The sequence below is a fragment of the Ascaphus truei genome, chromosome 7 (genome assembly GCF_040206685.1).
Source record: "Ascaphus truei isolate aAscTru1 chromosome 7, aAscTru1.hap1, whole genome shotgun sequence".
Classification (NCBI taxonomy): Eukaryota; Metazoa; Chordata; class Amphibia; order Anura; family Ascaphidae; genus Ascaphus; species Ascaphus truei.
The window spans coordinates 100,575,555-100,591,115 of NC_134489.1; the positions used below are offsets into that span (position 1 = coordinate 100,575,555).

Sequence of the window (15,561 nt, forward strand, 5' to 3'; positions counted from 1 at the left end):
CCAGGCTCAGGGTGCCTCCCGGGCTCAGGGTGCCTCCCGGGCTCAGGGTGCCTCCCGGGCTCAGGGTGCCTCCCGGGCTCAGGGTGCCTCCCGGGCTCAGGGTGGCTCCCGGGCTCAGGGTGGCTCCCGGGCTCAGGGTGCCTCCCGGGCTCAGGGTGGCTCCCGGGCTCAGGGTGCCTCCCGGGCTCAGGGTGCCTCCCGGACTTAGGGTGCCTCCCGGACAAGTTCTCGGGCTCAGTGTGGCTCCCGGACAAGCTCCCGGACAAGTGTTGTTTTCTCCTCTCATGGTTTAAATATCAACTATTTAACCCTTTTGCTGCCAGAGGGGCCAGGGTGGCAATGCATTGCTGGCCTCTTTGGCTGCAGAGGGGGATAACAGGGTTTTATGTGATTTTTAAGGGTATGAAGCAAAGTCACATAATAATCTAATCGTTCAAAGATTTGCAGCATGAAAATGAACCAAAAAGCTGGAATAGGTAACTCTGAAATGAGGGGAGCTGGTATAAAAGGGGGGGGGGAGTCATGTATACTTGAAGCAAGGAGGATTGTCAGGCTAAAAAAAACAAGTTATGGAACCAATGCTCAATAGTCTGGGACTGTTACAGCTGCCAACAAACATGGGGCAGTTTGGGTGTCTTGATCTTTAACCCCCATTTAAGCATTCTGGTAATTCTGACCCGTTAAGCGATGCTTAGAGACAGGACGTAGGATGCTGGGCTGACCCCCAGTGTCTAAATAGAGAAGCAGAAATCCTGTGTTTAAAGCATTAGTCCAAGCTGCCGTTTCTCCCTCTCCCCCCTCCCCCTTTAATATGTGCATCAGTACAATCCACACGATGATAAGTAATTAGTTAAGTTGCTGATCGATCTGTTCTCCTGTGATCGATCGGCGAAGATTCAGCTCGGGGGGTTCACTAAATGGCTGTCAGTGCAGCAGAAGAGGACCAAAGATGCAAAGTTCTGTGTGGATGATCATGTGACCAGGCAGTTACTAGATACAATTGGTGCACTGCTAGAGAGAGGGCGGGGCTCAAAAAGGGGTGTGCCAGAGCCTGTTTCAGAAAAGGAAGGGGATGTGTGGTTGCCATGAGGACTGGAAAGACAGCCACTGATTGAGCCACCTGTGCTGAAGCAGGGATACCCTGAAAACCTGACCTGTTTCGCGTTTCGCGTAAGAGCTACCCTCCATTTCTGTCTGCAGCATGGTGTCCAAATAAAGAAAAACTTTTTACTTCAAAGCTGTCATCCTGATCATTACATGGCTGTGCTCTGATACACTGCCTCGTGCGGAATCCTCACTGATCTACAGCCATTTCGGATGCACGCCTCAAGACAAGAAGAATACAGGCTTTGTTCATGTGAGTTTTACCCTTTATTTATACTGGAAGGTATACATTAGGTGGTTGCAAGCGTGTGTGACATTGTCCCTATTAGGTGTGGTGTGGTGGAGCTAATCGTTCTCCATTCACAGCACCCCTTGGACTTCAATATATATATGTCCAATACATTACGCTCACCTATATACCATATACTCACTTTATTGTTATATGCCTGCTTCACTCTATCTTCAATCAAGAAATCCTATATGGATGTTATGAAAACTGTTTCCTCTATGGTCATTTGAGCACTATTGATGAACTTTGTTCCTCTATCCTTTGTAACAGGACTAGTTGCTGTCACCATTACCTCATAGCCAAACGTCACTGCCATTATAGTGATGAGGAGGGCGAAGAATGCTTCCAGCTTCCTGAGACCTGAAAGGAATAGTTAAAGGTAGAGTCACCAGGCTGCAGACAGAACCGCAGGTCACGAGAAGCGGCTAATGCAAGTTCTTCGCGAGGTTATAATACCCCCTGCTCAGGCAAGAGGCACTCCAGGAGTTTGGTTAGCATTCAAGCTATGTGTCATGTGCACAACACAGAGGAAGTTGGGTTACCATCAGGGGATATCACACTAAGAGGATAAAGTGTATCAAAGACTTAAGAATGAACCATAATGCAATATCACCATAATAGTGTACTATGAAATATGACTATTCTTGCTCTAATTCTAAGTTAATATCAGCTGTGGCTACAGGGTTCTTCATGCAACCAAGAGTTGGGTCTTCATTAGTTATATTAACCCTTTGGCATCACACAGGTGATTAATCCTTTCATTGCACCTATACAGTAATATTACAGATAACCCAACAGTACATCACATTGTAGATCCAAGAAATTCCTGTTGGGAATTTTAAAGCTGCTATAATTGGAAAGTATTCACTCGCAAGAAGGTTACGCGTCTCTTTAGGGGTATCCAGTGACTATACTCTAAACCAGGGGTGACCAGCTCAAATCCTCAAGGGCCACCAACAGGTTAGGTTTTCAGGATATCCCTGCTTCAGCACAGGTGACTCAATCAGTGGCTCAGTCTTTGACAGCTGAAGCAGGGATATCCTGCTGGCGGACTTGGGTTGCCCACTCTTGCTCGAGTCTTTACTATTATTGTTGATAATTTTCATTTAAAGGTTCCGTCCAACTTAGGGTAAAGTAAACTAATGGCTGTAAAGGGTTAAAGTGGGGTGATTGATGATTTTCAGAACAAATAAACACGTCTAAGTATGTTTCGTACATACATTATTATTATTAAAATATTATTATTATCATCATAATTTATTATTTATAAAGCCCCAACATATTCCACGGTACAATGGGGATATAGAGTGATATACATTATGTGTATATGTATGTATATATATTGTGTATCAAGCATTCATTATCTTGATTTAACTTGTTAAATAAATCACTCTGTTTCATTTTACATGGGAATGAACATTTGAAGCATCAATCCAAACAAATCAATATTTTTGTCAAATCATTTGAAATTGGGTGTTCCCAGACTCAGTGGATCAGTTGGTCAACCCGCTGAACCCGATCACTTACAGATTCCTAAAACGAAAGTGCTATGCCCTGGCGACCTTATGACCTTACCAGGAAACGGTCCATCCTCTTGGTACAATATGCACCGGTGTGTTTAAACATGCCCAGTGCTACATTGCTTTTCATTTGAAGCAATACATGAGGAATTCCACCTTTCCGAATTCAGTTCCCATAAAACTTACCATATTTATCAAGGAATAAAAAAAATAGTGTATCTATGATGGTGATGAGGACCCCTCCCCACAGTGGAATCCTGCCAGACAGAAAAACATGTATAATATTATATACACACACACAATGCAATCTCTAAACAATTTCCTCATCAATTTTCAGTTTACTGGGTGTCTAGGACAGTGTTTTTCAACAGGGATTCCTAGTAAGCCTTGCATTCCCTCAACTTCCCTGCAATTTTCAGGTCACTTAAAAATTGTACCAAATACAGAATAATTTACAATGCATCTGATCTCAGACACGCTATTAGAGAGGGTTGGTGTTCCTTACAATGCACCTGATCTCAGACGCGCTATTAGAGAGGGTTGGGGCTCCTTACAATGCACCTGATCTCAGACGCGCTATTAGAGAGGGTTGGGGTTCCTTACACTGCACCTGATCTCAGACGCGCTATTAGAGAGTGTTGGGGCTCCTTACAATGCACCTGATCTCAGACGCGCTATTAGAGAGGGTTGGGGTTCCTTACAATTTATCTGATCTCAGACATGCTATTAGAGAGGGTTGGGGTTCCTTACAATGCATCTAATCTGAGACGTGCTATTAGAGAGGGTTGGGGTTCCTTACAATGTATCTGATCTCAGACGCACTATTAGAGAGGGTTAGGCCTGATCAAAATGTCACAATATAATTATTGGGTTGCTTAACCAAAAAAAGGTTAAAAAACACTGCTGTAGGAAGACACAGCCATCTATTCTTGCCCTCGTCATTCTATGACTCATGCTCCAGTGTTTCCCTGTCTTTGTGCTGTCACAGCTACTATTCCCCGGTGAGGATTTGTAATGTATTTACACTGTACGGCAGATAGGAATTGTGCAATGCTGGAAATTCGCCTTGGCTGTCGTTTTATTTCAATACGGAAACTCATGATGTCGGAAACAGACAGTCTGCCAGAACTCGATGCCCGCTGCATTCACCCCTGTAGTCCTAGTGAATTTGGTTACTTGATTAGGTGTGTTACTGGGAGGAAAACGTCCTCAACTCCAGAATCAAGAGGCTTAATGCACTACCCGAATCAAGAGGCTTAATGCACTACCCGAATTAAGAGGCTTAATGCACTACCTGAAGTCTAACCCCAGACAGAATTATTTATTTACATTTTGTTTAAGCCCCAGTCATTAAAAGATCACTCAGTGCTTGAACTTTGCTACCTACCAGGGGGAGGGGGAGAGAGAATATCTATATTGGCAAGAAGGCACTGCAGGAGTTGGGCTTCCTATAATATACCATTTAGGCAATGTAGACATCTTACAAAAACATCACACAAAACAAATGGAGCTGTTGTAGCATTAGCCTGCATCCCCGCTAGAGTGGCGTTTGCGGCGGTTACTTACATATATAGATATATGTAAGTCCCCGCTCACGCTATGCGCGCGCGGGCACACACGCTCACCCGCGCTTGGTGCTTAGATGAACAAAAAAAATTATACTTTCCCGCGCGCTCAACTACCCGCAATGCCCCCCCCCCCCCCGCGCGCGCGCGTGCGTAAATGCAGGATACCCGGGCTCATGCTTGGAGCGCTCTCCAAGCATGAGCGCGCTCAGCGCCAGCGGGGAATCAGCCTTAGGGTTGCTAGGGGGCCTCTGCACACAATGGTGAAAGGTGCAACTCGCTCGAGACACACACACACACCTCTCTCATTGCTCCATGCTGTTTCCTCCTTTCCGTGACCCCAGGCTCCTGACACCTCCCCATGATTGGCTGCATTACCCAGCAGCAGCCAGTCAGGATGGAGGAAGCTGCCCAGCCCCCGATCAACAGCCCTGCTCAGGGAAATCTACAAATTTATCGACCAATGCTTTAACCACAATGTTTGTCTGTCCCTGCTGGTAACCCAACCCCTGCAATGACCTCTTTCTGTTATTGCTGCATCCGATATGTAGATTTGTTGTAGGTGGTGATGCCTTTAAGGGGAGCAACGTTTGAAACCTCACAGGTCTCTCCTTCGAGAACAGTGATAAGGACGCATATATAACATATCATTATACTGTATATACACCATTGAAGTTAAGGGATGTGCCCACAGACATGTGGGTGAAGCATTGCGTGGCAAGGGGAGAGATGTCTTACCGTCCAGCAGACAGGAGGCTGAATGCGATGGCCGTGCCAATGACCTCCTGCATATCTGAGCCGATGATGGCTATCTCCACCAGAAGCCAGAGAATCACACGGGGGACCTGGGATACAGGGAGAGTGACACAGAGCAGACAGGGGGACAGACAACGAGCTTCACTGGGGGGAGCAGCTAACAGGACAGACTGAGTGACATACAGTAGGGACTAACGGGAATAGGGATGAACAAGTAAGGTAACAGACTGAGCGACACAGAGCGGTCACTGACAGAAGCAAGTCAGGTGGCTGACTACGGGTCACATGAACTGTCATCTCAAAGAGGATCCGAATAATACCAAGGGAGTTGTCTAAAAGGAGCAGACAGGCTGTGGCAGAGAGTACAGCACCTGTTTGATGCTCTGACACACAGGTACTAACCATTCAGTGGAAATCTGTATGGACAGACAGCTTTAGAGGAGTCTGGAAGAATAAAAGGACCATGCACACGTTTCCACCATTACCTTGGGGTAGTAGGCATGGCAGACCTCAGCCAGGTCCTTCCCTGTGACCACTCCCAACCGCACCGCCAGCCTCTGACACACTAGCCCCAGCACGGTGGCACCGAGGAGAACCCACAGGAGCTGACAATAAGAAGCACACAGGCTCAGACAATACATCATTATTTATATTTATCCCCACATAGCACTGCCAGTGTGCGCAGGAACACACAGGATACACGAGTATACTGCGTGTCTATATGAGTACGACTGTGAGTCCATGAGTATGACTGTGTGTAAATTAGTATGACTGTGTGTAAATGAGTATGACTGTGTGTAAATGAGTATGAGTGTGTGTAAATGAGTATGACTGTGTGTCCATGAGTATGACTGTGTGTAAATTAGTATGACTGTGTGTAAATTAGTATGACTGTGTGTAAATGAGTATGACTGTGTGTAAATGAGTATGACTGTGTGTAAATGAGTATGACTGTGTGTAAATGAGTATGACTGTGTGTAAATGAGTATGACTGTGTGTAAATGAGTATGACTGTGTGTCCATGAGTATGACTGTGTGTAAATTAGTATGACTGTGTGTAAATGAGTATGACTGTGTGTAAATGAGTATGACTGTGTGTCCATGAGTATGACTGTGTGTAAATGAGTATGACTGTGTGTCCATGAGTATGACTGTGAGTCCATGAGTATGACTGTGTGTCCATGAGTATGACTGTGTGTCTATATGAGTATGACTGTGAGTCCATGAGTATGACTGTGTGTAAATGAGTATGACTGTGTGTCCAAGAGTATGACTGTGTTCAAGAGTATGACTGTGTTCAAGAGTATGACTGTGTCCATGAGTATGACTGTGTCCACGAGTATGACTGTGTCCACGAGTATCACTGTGTCCACGAGTATCACTGTGTCCACGAGTATGACTGTGTCCACGAGTATGACTGTGTCCACGAGTATGACTGTGTGTCCACGAGTATGACTGTGTGTCCACGAGTATGACTGTGTCCATGAGTATGACTGTGTGTCCGCGAGTATGACTGTGTGTCCACGAGTATGACTGTGTGTCCACGAGTATGACTGTGTCCATGAGTATGACTGTGTGTCCACGAGTATGAGCGTGTCCACGAGTATAAGTGTGTGACCATGAGTATGACTGTGTGACCATGAGTATGACTGTGTGTCCATGAGTATGACTGTGTGTCCATGAGTATGACTGTGTGTAAATGAGTATGACTGTGTGTCCATGAGTATGACTGTGTGTCCATGAGTATGACTGTGTGTCCATGAGTATGACTGTGTGTCCATGAGTATGAGTGTGTGTCCATGAGTATGACTGTGTCCATGAGTATGACTGTGTGTAAATGAGCATTACTGTGTGTAAATGAGTATTACTGTGTGTTCAAGAGTATGACTGTGTCCACGAGTATGACTGTGTCCACGAGTATGACTGTGTCCACGAGTATGACTGTGTCCACGAGTATGACTGTGTCCACGAGTATGACTGTGTCCATGAGTATGACTGTGTCCACGAGTATGACTGTGTCCACGAGTATGACTGTGTGTCCACGAGTATGAGTGTGTGTCCACGAGTATGAGTGTGTGTCCACGAGTATGACTGTGTGTCCATGAGTATGACTGTGTGACCATGAGTATGACTGTGTGTCCATGAGTATGACTGTGTGTCAATGAGTATGACTGTGTGTCCATGAGTATGACTGTGTGTCAATGAGTATGACTGTGTGTCCATGAGTATGACTGTGTGTCCATGAGTATGACTGTGTGTCCATGAGTATGACTGTGTGTCCATGAGTATGACTGTGTGTCCATGAGTATGACTGTGTCCATGAGTATGACTGTGTGTAAATGAGTATTACTGTGTGTAAATGAGTATTACAGTGTGTCTCTGAGTATAACTGTGTGTAAATGAGTATAACTGTGTATAAATGAGTATTGCTGTGTGTAAATGAGTATAACTGTGTGTAAATGAGTATTATTGTGTGTCCCTGAATATAACTGTGTGTCCATGAAGCTTGTAACCTAATCTTGATAGATAAGAGTGGTATAGAAATGACATAAAAAGGATATCACATAATAGGTGTAAAATTAAATTTCATCCCATTTGCTGTCGGAAGGAAAGGACTTGCAATGCATGGACCTGGGGGGGAATCCACACGCCTTCCAAAAACATATTGCACTGTATAATGATATCCCGTTCCCTCCCATCTCCTTACACCTCTATCGGGGGTTCCTATCCGCACTGATATCTTTAACTCAGCTCTTTGCTCTTTTCCATCTCTTTTTAAGCATGCTATTGTCCCACCTATTCTCAAGAATAACCCCACTGACCCCACCTCCCCCTCTAACGGTGGCCCAGTCTGTCTCTCTTGCCTTTTCCCTCTAAACCTCCGGAACCACGTCTTTCTTTAAGCAGTGGGGTCGACCAACATTTTCTTTGCATTTATTTATCTCCTTCACCTTGAATCCAGCGATTGACCCACACTGCAGGTCCGATTCAATGTTTCCAGGATCCAGGTATGCAATGCTCATCAAGAACCCCGGCCCTGTGAATGCCCAGAGCTTCCGAAAGCTGAAGCCAGGCTTTAGGGAGAGAAGAGAGTGTGATATGTTACATAGTATCTCCCAGATCAAATAGACAATGCAGAATAATATGTGGCAGGGGGCAGCAGGCGCATAGTTGATATCATACAGTTGGAAAGGGACGGCTGACTGTCAGGGGTGGAAGGGGCAGCAGATTGTCATAGGGGGCATATCTGGTATCATAGAGGTGGAAGGAGGCAGAAGACAGTAAGAAAAGAAAGGGGCCGCAGACTGTGGTAGTGGGTAGAAGGGGGCAGAAGAGTGTTGCATGGAGTAGAAGGGGACAGAAGACTGTGGCATGGAGTAGAAGGGGATAGCAGGCTGTGGTAGTCTGTAGAAGGGGACAGCAGGCTGTGGCATGGAGTAGAAGGGGACAGCAGACTGTCGCATGGAGTAGAAGGGGACAGCAGACTGTGGCATGGAGTAGAAGGGGACAGCAGACTGGTAGTCGGTAGAAGGGGACAGCAGGCTGTGGCATGGAGTAGACGGGGACAGCAGACTGTGGCATGGAGTAGAAGGGGATAGCAGGCTGTGGTAGTCGGTAGAAGGGGACAGCAGGCTGTGGCATGGAGTAGAAGGGGACAGCAGACTGTCGCATGGAGTAGAAGGGGACAGCAGACTGTGGCATGGAGTAGAAGGGGACAGCAGACTGTAGTCGGTAGAAGGGGACAGCAGGCTGTGGCATGGAGTAGAAGGGGATAGCAGGCTGTGGCATGGCGTAGAAGGGGGCAGCAGACTGTGGCATGGAGTAGAAGGGGACAGAAGACTGTGGCATGGAGTAGAAGGGGATAGCAGGCTGTGGTAGTCGGTAGAAGGGGACAGCAGGCTGTGGCATGGAGTAGAAGGGGACAGCAGACTGTCGCATGGAGTAGAAGGGGACAGCAGACTGTGGCATGGAGTAGAAGGGGACAGCAGACTGGTAGTCGGTAGAAGGGGACAGCAGGCTGTGGCATGGAGTAGACGGGGACAGCAGACTGTGGCATGAAGTAGAAGGAGACAGCAGACTGTGGCATGGAGTAAAAGGGGACAGCAGGCTGTGGCATGGAGTAGAAGGGGACAGCAGACTGTTGCAGAGGGTGGGAGGGGGCAGCAGACTGTGGCATGGAGTAGAAGGGGACAGCAGACTATGGCATGGAGTACAAGGGGACAGCAGACTGTGGCATGGAGTAGAAGGGGACAGCAGGCTGTGGCATGGAGTAGACGGGGATAGCAGACTGTGGCATGGAGTAGAAGGGGATAGCAGACTGTGGCATGGAGTCGAAGGGGGCAGCAGACTGTGGCATGGAGTAAAAGGGGACAGCAGGCTGTGGCGTGGAGTAGAAGGGGACAGCAGACTGTTGCAGAGGGTGGGAGGGGGCAGCAGACTGTGGCATGGAGTAGAAGGGGACAGCAGACTATGGCATGGAGTAGAAGGGGACAGCAGACTGTGGCATGGAGTAGAAGGGGACAGCAGGCTGTGGCATGGAGTAGAAGGGGACATCAGACTGTGGCATGGAGTAGAAGGGGACAGCAGACTGTGGCATGGAGTAGAAGGGGACAGCAGACTGTGGCATGGAGTAGAAGGGGACAGCAGACTGTGGCAGAGGGTGGGAGGGGGCAGCAGACTGTGGCATGGAGTAGAAGGGGACAGCAGACTGTGTCATGGAGTAGAAGGGGACAGCATACTGTGGCATGGAGTAGAAGGGGACAGCAGGCTGTGGCATGGGGTAGAAGGGGACAGCAGACTGTGGCATGGAGTAGAAGGGGACAGCAGGCTGTGGCATGGAGTAGAAGGGGACAGCAGACTGTGGCATGGAGTAGAAGGGGACAGCAGACTGTGGCATGGAGTAGAAGGGGACAGCAGACTGAGGCATGGAGTAGAAGGGGACAGCAGACTGTTGCAGATGGTGGGAGGGGGCAGCAGACTGTGGCATGGAGTAGAAGGGGACAGCAGACTGTGACATGGAGTAGAAGGGGACAGCAGACTGTGGCATGGAGTAGAAGGGGACAGCAGACTGTGGCATGGAGTAGAAGGGGGCAGCAGACTGTGGCATGGAGTAGAAGGGGACAACAGGCTGTGGCATGGAGTAGAAGGGGACAGCAGACTGTTGCAGAGGGTGGGAGGGGGCAGCAGACTGTGGCATGAAGTAGAAGGGGACAGCAGACTGTGACATGAAGTAGAAGGGGACAGCAGGCTGTGGCATGGAGTAGAAGGGGACAACAGGCTGTGGCATGGAGTAGAAGGGGACAGCAGACTGTGGCATGGAGTAGAAGGGGACAACAGGCTGTGGCATGGAGTAGAAGGGGACAGCAGACTGTGGCATGGAGTAGAAGGGGACAGCAGACTGTTGCAGAGGGTGGGAGGGGGCAGCAGACTGTGGCATGGAGTAGAAGGGGACAGCAGGCTGTGGCATGGAGTAGAAGGGGACAGCAGGCTGTGGCATGGAGTAGAAGGGGACAGCAGACTGTTGCATGGAGTAGAAGGGGACAGCAGACTGTGGCATGGAGTAGAAGGGGACAGCAGATTGTTGCATGGAGTAGAAGGGGACAGCAGACTGTGGCATGGAGTAGAAGGGGGCCGCAGAGTGTGTCACTGGATAGATGAAGCCAGCAATCTGTTTAGAAATGGAAATGTCCGAACATGGTAAATTATTAATAATGCTACTTTTATGTTGCCAGAGAAGGTTAATTCACGGACACAGAGCATTGTGGGATAGGGACCTCATGAATTGCACATATACACAAATACTCTTTATGATTCATGGTGAACAACAGATCATTGAAACAAAGCCTGTTTTCTTGCCCCAACCATCGGCATCACATGACAATGCTACATAATCTCAGGACCATCCAGATGGGTTTATATGAGGTCACGTCATGAGAAGATCAACATTCCAATGGGGTGGGATTGCTGTATATTGAATCCACTACTGTACAGTTAGATACATTCTATGGGACCCTGCGATATTTACCACGCCGTGATATTCCATAAGATGCCTCATGGGGTCAGGGTCCACCTTTACTGCCCGATTACTTTCCTCAACCCTGTCCCCCCCGCCCGCCCGTCCCTCTCGTGTTTATCTATATACGGCTTACGCTGTGCTTTTACTTTTAATTGTATCTGCTTTTCACAATTGTCTGTATATATACGCCTATTAATGTTTATACACACGCACACGCACATCATTATCTCCTCGCATACAATGCCTCCACTGCCGCTAGGGATTCTGGGTAATGACATGCAAATGAGCACAGTGTCACCTTTTACTTTTTTTTTTTAACCATTTTCACTTGGATCCCTATAAGCTTATGCCTGCTGCGTTACACAGCTTTTCAGCACAGTCTGGGTTAAAGAAGCGCAAAGCCAGTAACCCTACTCACAGACAGCTGTTTTGACCATTTGGGTCTTTTCAGTGTGAGGATGGTTATATTGCAATTTGAAGCTGAGATAGGTTCCCACCACACAATAAATAAGTTATGGTGGGTTAAAAAAGTGACACAAACCATTCCACCGTGCAGCGTAAAGAAAATACAAATATCACACACACACACACACACACACACACACACACACACACACACACACACACACACACACACACACACACACACACACACACACACACACACACACACACACACACACACACACACACACACACACACACACACCTACCCTAGATTATTGGGGCAACAATTTAATTCCCACATTCTGCATTACACCTGTATTTAGAATGACTTATTATTCTATGTATTTAGAATGACAATGTAATTGCAATGGCCTGTTTCCCCATGTATGATTAGTGTAAAGTGAGGAGTACACTGAATGAGACGTTCTCTGACGCGCTTCGCACTCACCCCGCCAGTGCTGGGGATGGGGATCCTCTCATCCAGGTAGGTCCCGTCTTTGCGATGCTCGGGGGTCTCTGTGGCCCCATAGCTTCTTTTCCTTGCAACATCTTCCAGGAAGAAAGACACAATGAGGCCAGCGACGCTTTCCCCTGCCATGCAACTGCAGCACATTGCTACAACTCCATGCCAACTTAGTAACGTAGAGTATTAATAAAGTACATAGAGTATTAATATGGTAATATAGTACAGGACAGGGCTTATAGAGTCTTATTACAGTACAGTCTTGTAGCACATGCGGGCAGAGGTTTAAAACCGGAGAGGTATTTAGGGGGGAAATATTATAGAGTGTTTATTAGCCGAGGTTTCGAACAACATAAATACAGCTAGTTTCAGCAAACACTAACACAAGAACGCAGTCCCTACCTGTGGGTTGGAGAGCTATGCCCCTTACCCACAATAACATATATTCAGTGTGGGGTACGGTTTACCTTCAGGCTCCCGGCTTCCTCCTGACTCAAGTGTGGCAGTCCTAGGGCAGGGTACCCCAATCCTCTGTCCAGTGTGTCCGTCTGTCCCGTTGCTGGTGGTCCCTCTTGCACCATCCAGGCTTCCTGTGCCAGGCCCTGAAAGTATGTTGCCCCTGCATCATTACATGACAGGGGATCCCCCCGGTAACAAGGATACTATGGGGAAGGCTTGGGGGGAATGCTAATGCTTGGTGTAAGGTTGAATCGCAGGGGATATAGGGGACAGGGTGGGGAGAGGTGCAGTGACAAACTGGGCTGGGTTTCATTATATCGGATTTAAGGCTGCGGCCAGGGTGCATGAGAGCGCGCTGGCGCTCATCTTGCTCGGGGAATTTGTGTCCTGCTAGTTGCGAACGTAGGGGGAGGGTGTCGGCTGCGCGGCAATGACACCAAGGAGCTGGTTCGCCATCATTGGGCGAACCGCTCACGTGATGCGCCGGCCAGCAGCAAATCAAATTGATTTGTCGCGCCAAGCAGCTGAGCGCCGTGCGCTCACGGGCACGTGCACGCCCGCGCTCACGCTGGACAAACACACTGTAGAAATGTGTTTGATCGCGCTGAGTGTGAGCGAGCGCGCCCTCTCAGCATCACCCTGGCCGCAGCCTTAGGCCGTGTCCGAAGTAGGACGCGCTAGCTTCCGCGCTCCTCCTCCCCAGCGTCACACTTGAAAAACAAACTTGTTTACCTTAGCCTATTATAGTCCCAGGTGCACAAGGGGTCATGCCCGGCCCCCTCTCTGCTGATATACACGATATATCCTGATTGCACTAAAAACAATCTACTCTTTGATAAAGCGATACCCAGCGCGAAGCGCGTGGGACACAGTGGCCATCTGCTTTTTTTTTTATCCATGTGCTAAATAAAGACCTTTTTCCCATTTTTGCATCTTTCACCGACACAGTGGCACATAGTGACAGACACACTAATACACACACAGTGGCACACAATGATACAATCACAAATGTGGTGACCAAAGACATACGCAAGCACCTTAGAACACAATAGTACCCCACCTGTTAAGAGAGCGGCTTGCAAAGACTAAATGCATGTACAGTATTGGAAAAAATGCGCATCCCTAAACTATTCAGCACTAAAATACACATATTTGTTTGTGACGCTTATTCAATATGCTCTGAAGACGTCTCCCATGTGCGGGAGGAGAATTCAGCTCCCTGTAAAATTAATGGTGTTGGTACTAAAAGTCTTCCCTGGCACAGGAAAAATACCTTCCCAGCATATTGAGTAAGGATTGGTGTCCGTTAGACAAACTGATATTTATCTCTGCTATTTTGCCCCAAAGGAGGTCCCAATGGCGATTAAAATATTGTTACATTTGTTTGGTTTGGAACAAGTGGTGGCAGCTGTTCTAGGTCACGGGTGCACAATCTTCCTCTGCGCCCCCCTGCCGGCTGCCCCCCCCCCCCTCCTCACCTTGGCTCTGGTGTTCTGACGTCATGACATCACGTTACCATGGCAACGCGTCGTCACGTGACCCCTCGGCGTCCAAGCCAAGGTAAGGAGAAGTTACAGTGGCCTTCGCCGCATCCCCGGCATTTAATTTAAATGCCTTCAGGATTAGCGCAGGGGCCTCTGTAACCGTCGCACCCCCCGCAGACAATCTCGCACCCCCCCCCTGGGGGGTGGGCCCCCCAGTTTGCGCACCCCTGGTCCAGGTCATTGTCTTCAGAAAGAGCAGTATTCACAGCTGCACAATGAGCAGAGATCGGCAGAACTGAAACCAGGCAAAGAGGAAGGATGTTAGGAAGCCCTTGTGTGGCAAACATTCTGGAACGTATCTCTATATATAAATCCTGAGCCCGCCTGTGTGTCTCACTATCTCCTACCTATACCCTAGTTACCCGCTCATGTTATACAATGTATGTATGTCTTAATTTATATAGCGCCATTAATGTGCATAGCGCTTCACAGCAGTAATACATGTGACAATCATATAAATAACAAATAATACAAATAACACAATGGAAAGAAGCGCTTCAGACATCCTTGAGCGGAACGTAAGAGTCGGGATGGTGCGTAGCGAGAAATTAGGGCTGAGATGTAAGGAGGGGCAGAAGAGTGTAAAGCTTTAACAGTGAGGAGGAGAATTGAGTGCGAGATGCGGGATTTGATAGAAAGCCGGGAGAGGGATTTCAGCAGGGGAGACGCCGAGACAGATTTAGGAAAGAGTAGAGTGATTCTGGCAGCAGCGTTGCTGTTACAATCTATGAGAAATACCAGAGAAAATGGTTGAATTTTTGAATTTCAAAAATATTGAACCCAAACGTTTGGCAGAATCGTTTTAGGTCCTTATTCAATATACAGTGAAGCTGCTTCTCCGTGTCAGAGAAACCGCTGAGCTTCATTTAAGTGAATAGAAATAAAAGACTTCTCTTCCGTGGAGAAGCAGCTTCACAGCAAAGTGTTCAGCTCTTAATCACCCGACTGGGTTTATTCCGTAGCCCCATCCTGAATTCTTATCAATTATTTCTGAGCTTATCGTGTAAATCAGTTACAGTATCTGTTTCATTTTAAGTTTATTTTCATCTTTCATTTTTGCGAAGCTTTACAAATATGTGCAATTCAACAGGTAAATTACACCCTCACTGTGACAATTCAAGAAAGGTTTATTCTAGAAAATGCTACGTCATTAGTATCATAAAAAGTACTCGACTGAATAACATGTTTGCACCTTTTACCTCTATAGCCCTCTCCCGTCCTAAACCTTTCCCCTAATCTCTTCCTAACTATGAATCGCTTTTCCACTCAATATTCGCCAAGCACCTCCACTTTCCATATCCAAATAGCTGTGGGAGGGCGGGTGGGGCATTCCCTGCTTTGCACCTGTGAAGTTACAGTGCTTACAAAACACTGCTTTAAACATTGCTCTGCTCACTT

At 47.6% G+C, this 15,561-nt stretch overlaps 1 protein-coding gene across 1 annotated transcript in view; it reads right to left on the minus strand.

The window, feature by feature from the left end:
* Positions 1-15,561, minus strand: part of SLC11A1 (solute carrier family 11 member 1) — a 35,144-nt gene that overhangs the window by 17,691 nt on the left and 1,892 nt on the right. The window contains exons 2-8 of the mRNA XM_075609677.1: positions 12,628-12,762; positions 12,146-12,246; positions 8,186-8,308; positions 5,720-5,839; positions 5,217-5,323; positions 3,100-3,170; positions 1,686-1,753 (exon numbers count right to left, since the gene is read on the minus strand). Coding sequence (XP_075465792.1) covers positions 1,686-1,753; positions 3,100-3,170; positions 5,217-5,323; positions 5,720-5,839; positions 8,186-8,308; positions 12,146-12,246; positions 12,628-12,762 — 725 coding nt within the window. The remainder of the gene's footprint in view (positions 1-1,685; positions 1,754-3,099; positions 3,171-5,216; positions 5,324-5,719; positions 5,840-8,185; positions 8,309-12,145; positions 12,247-12,627; positions 12,763-15,561) is intronic.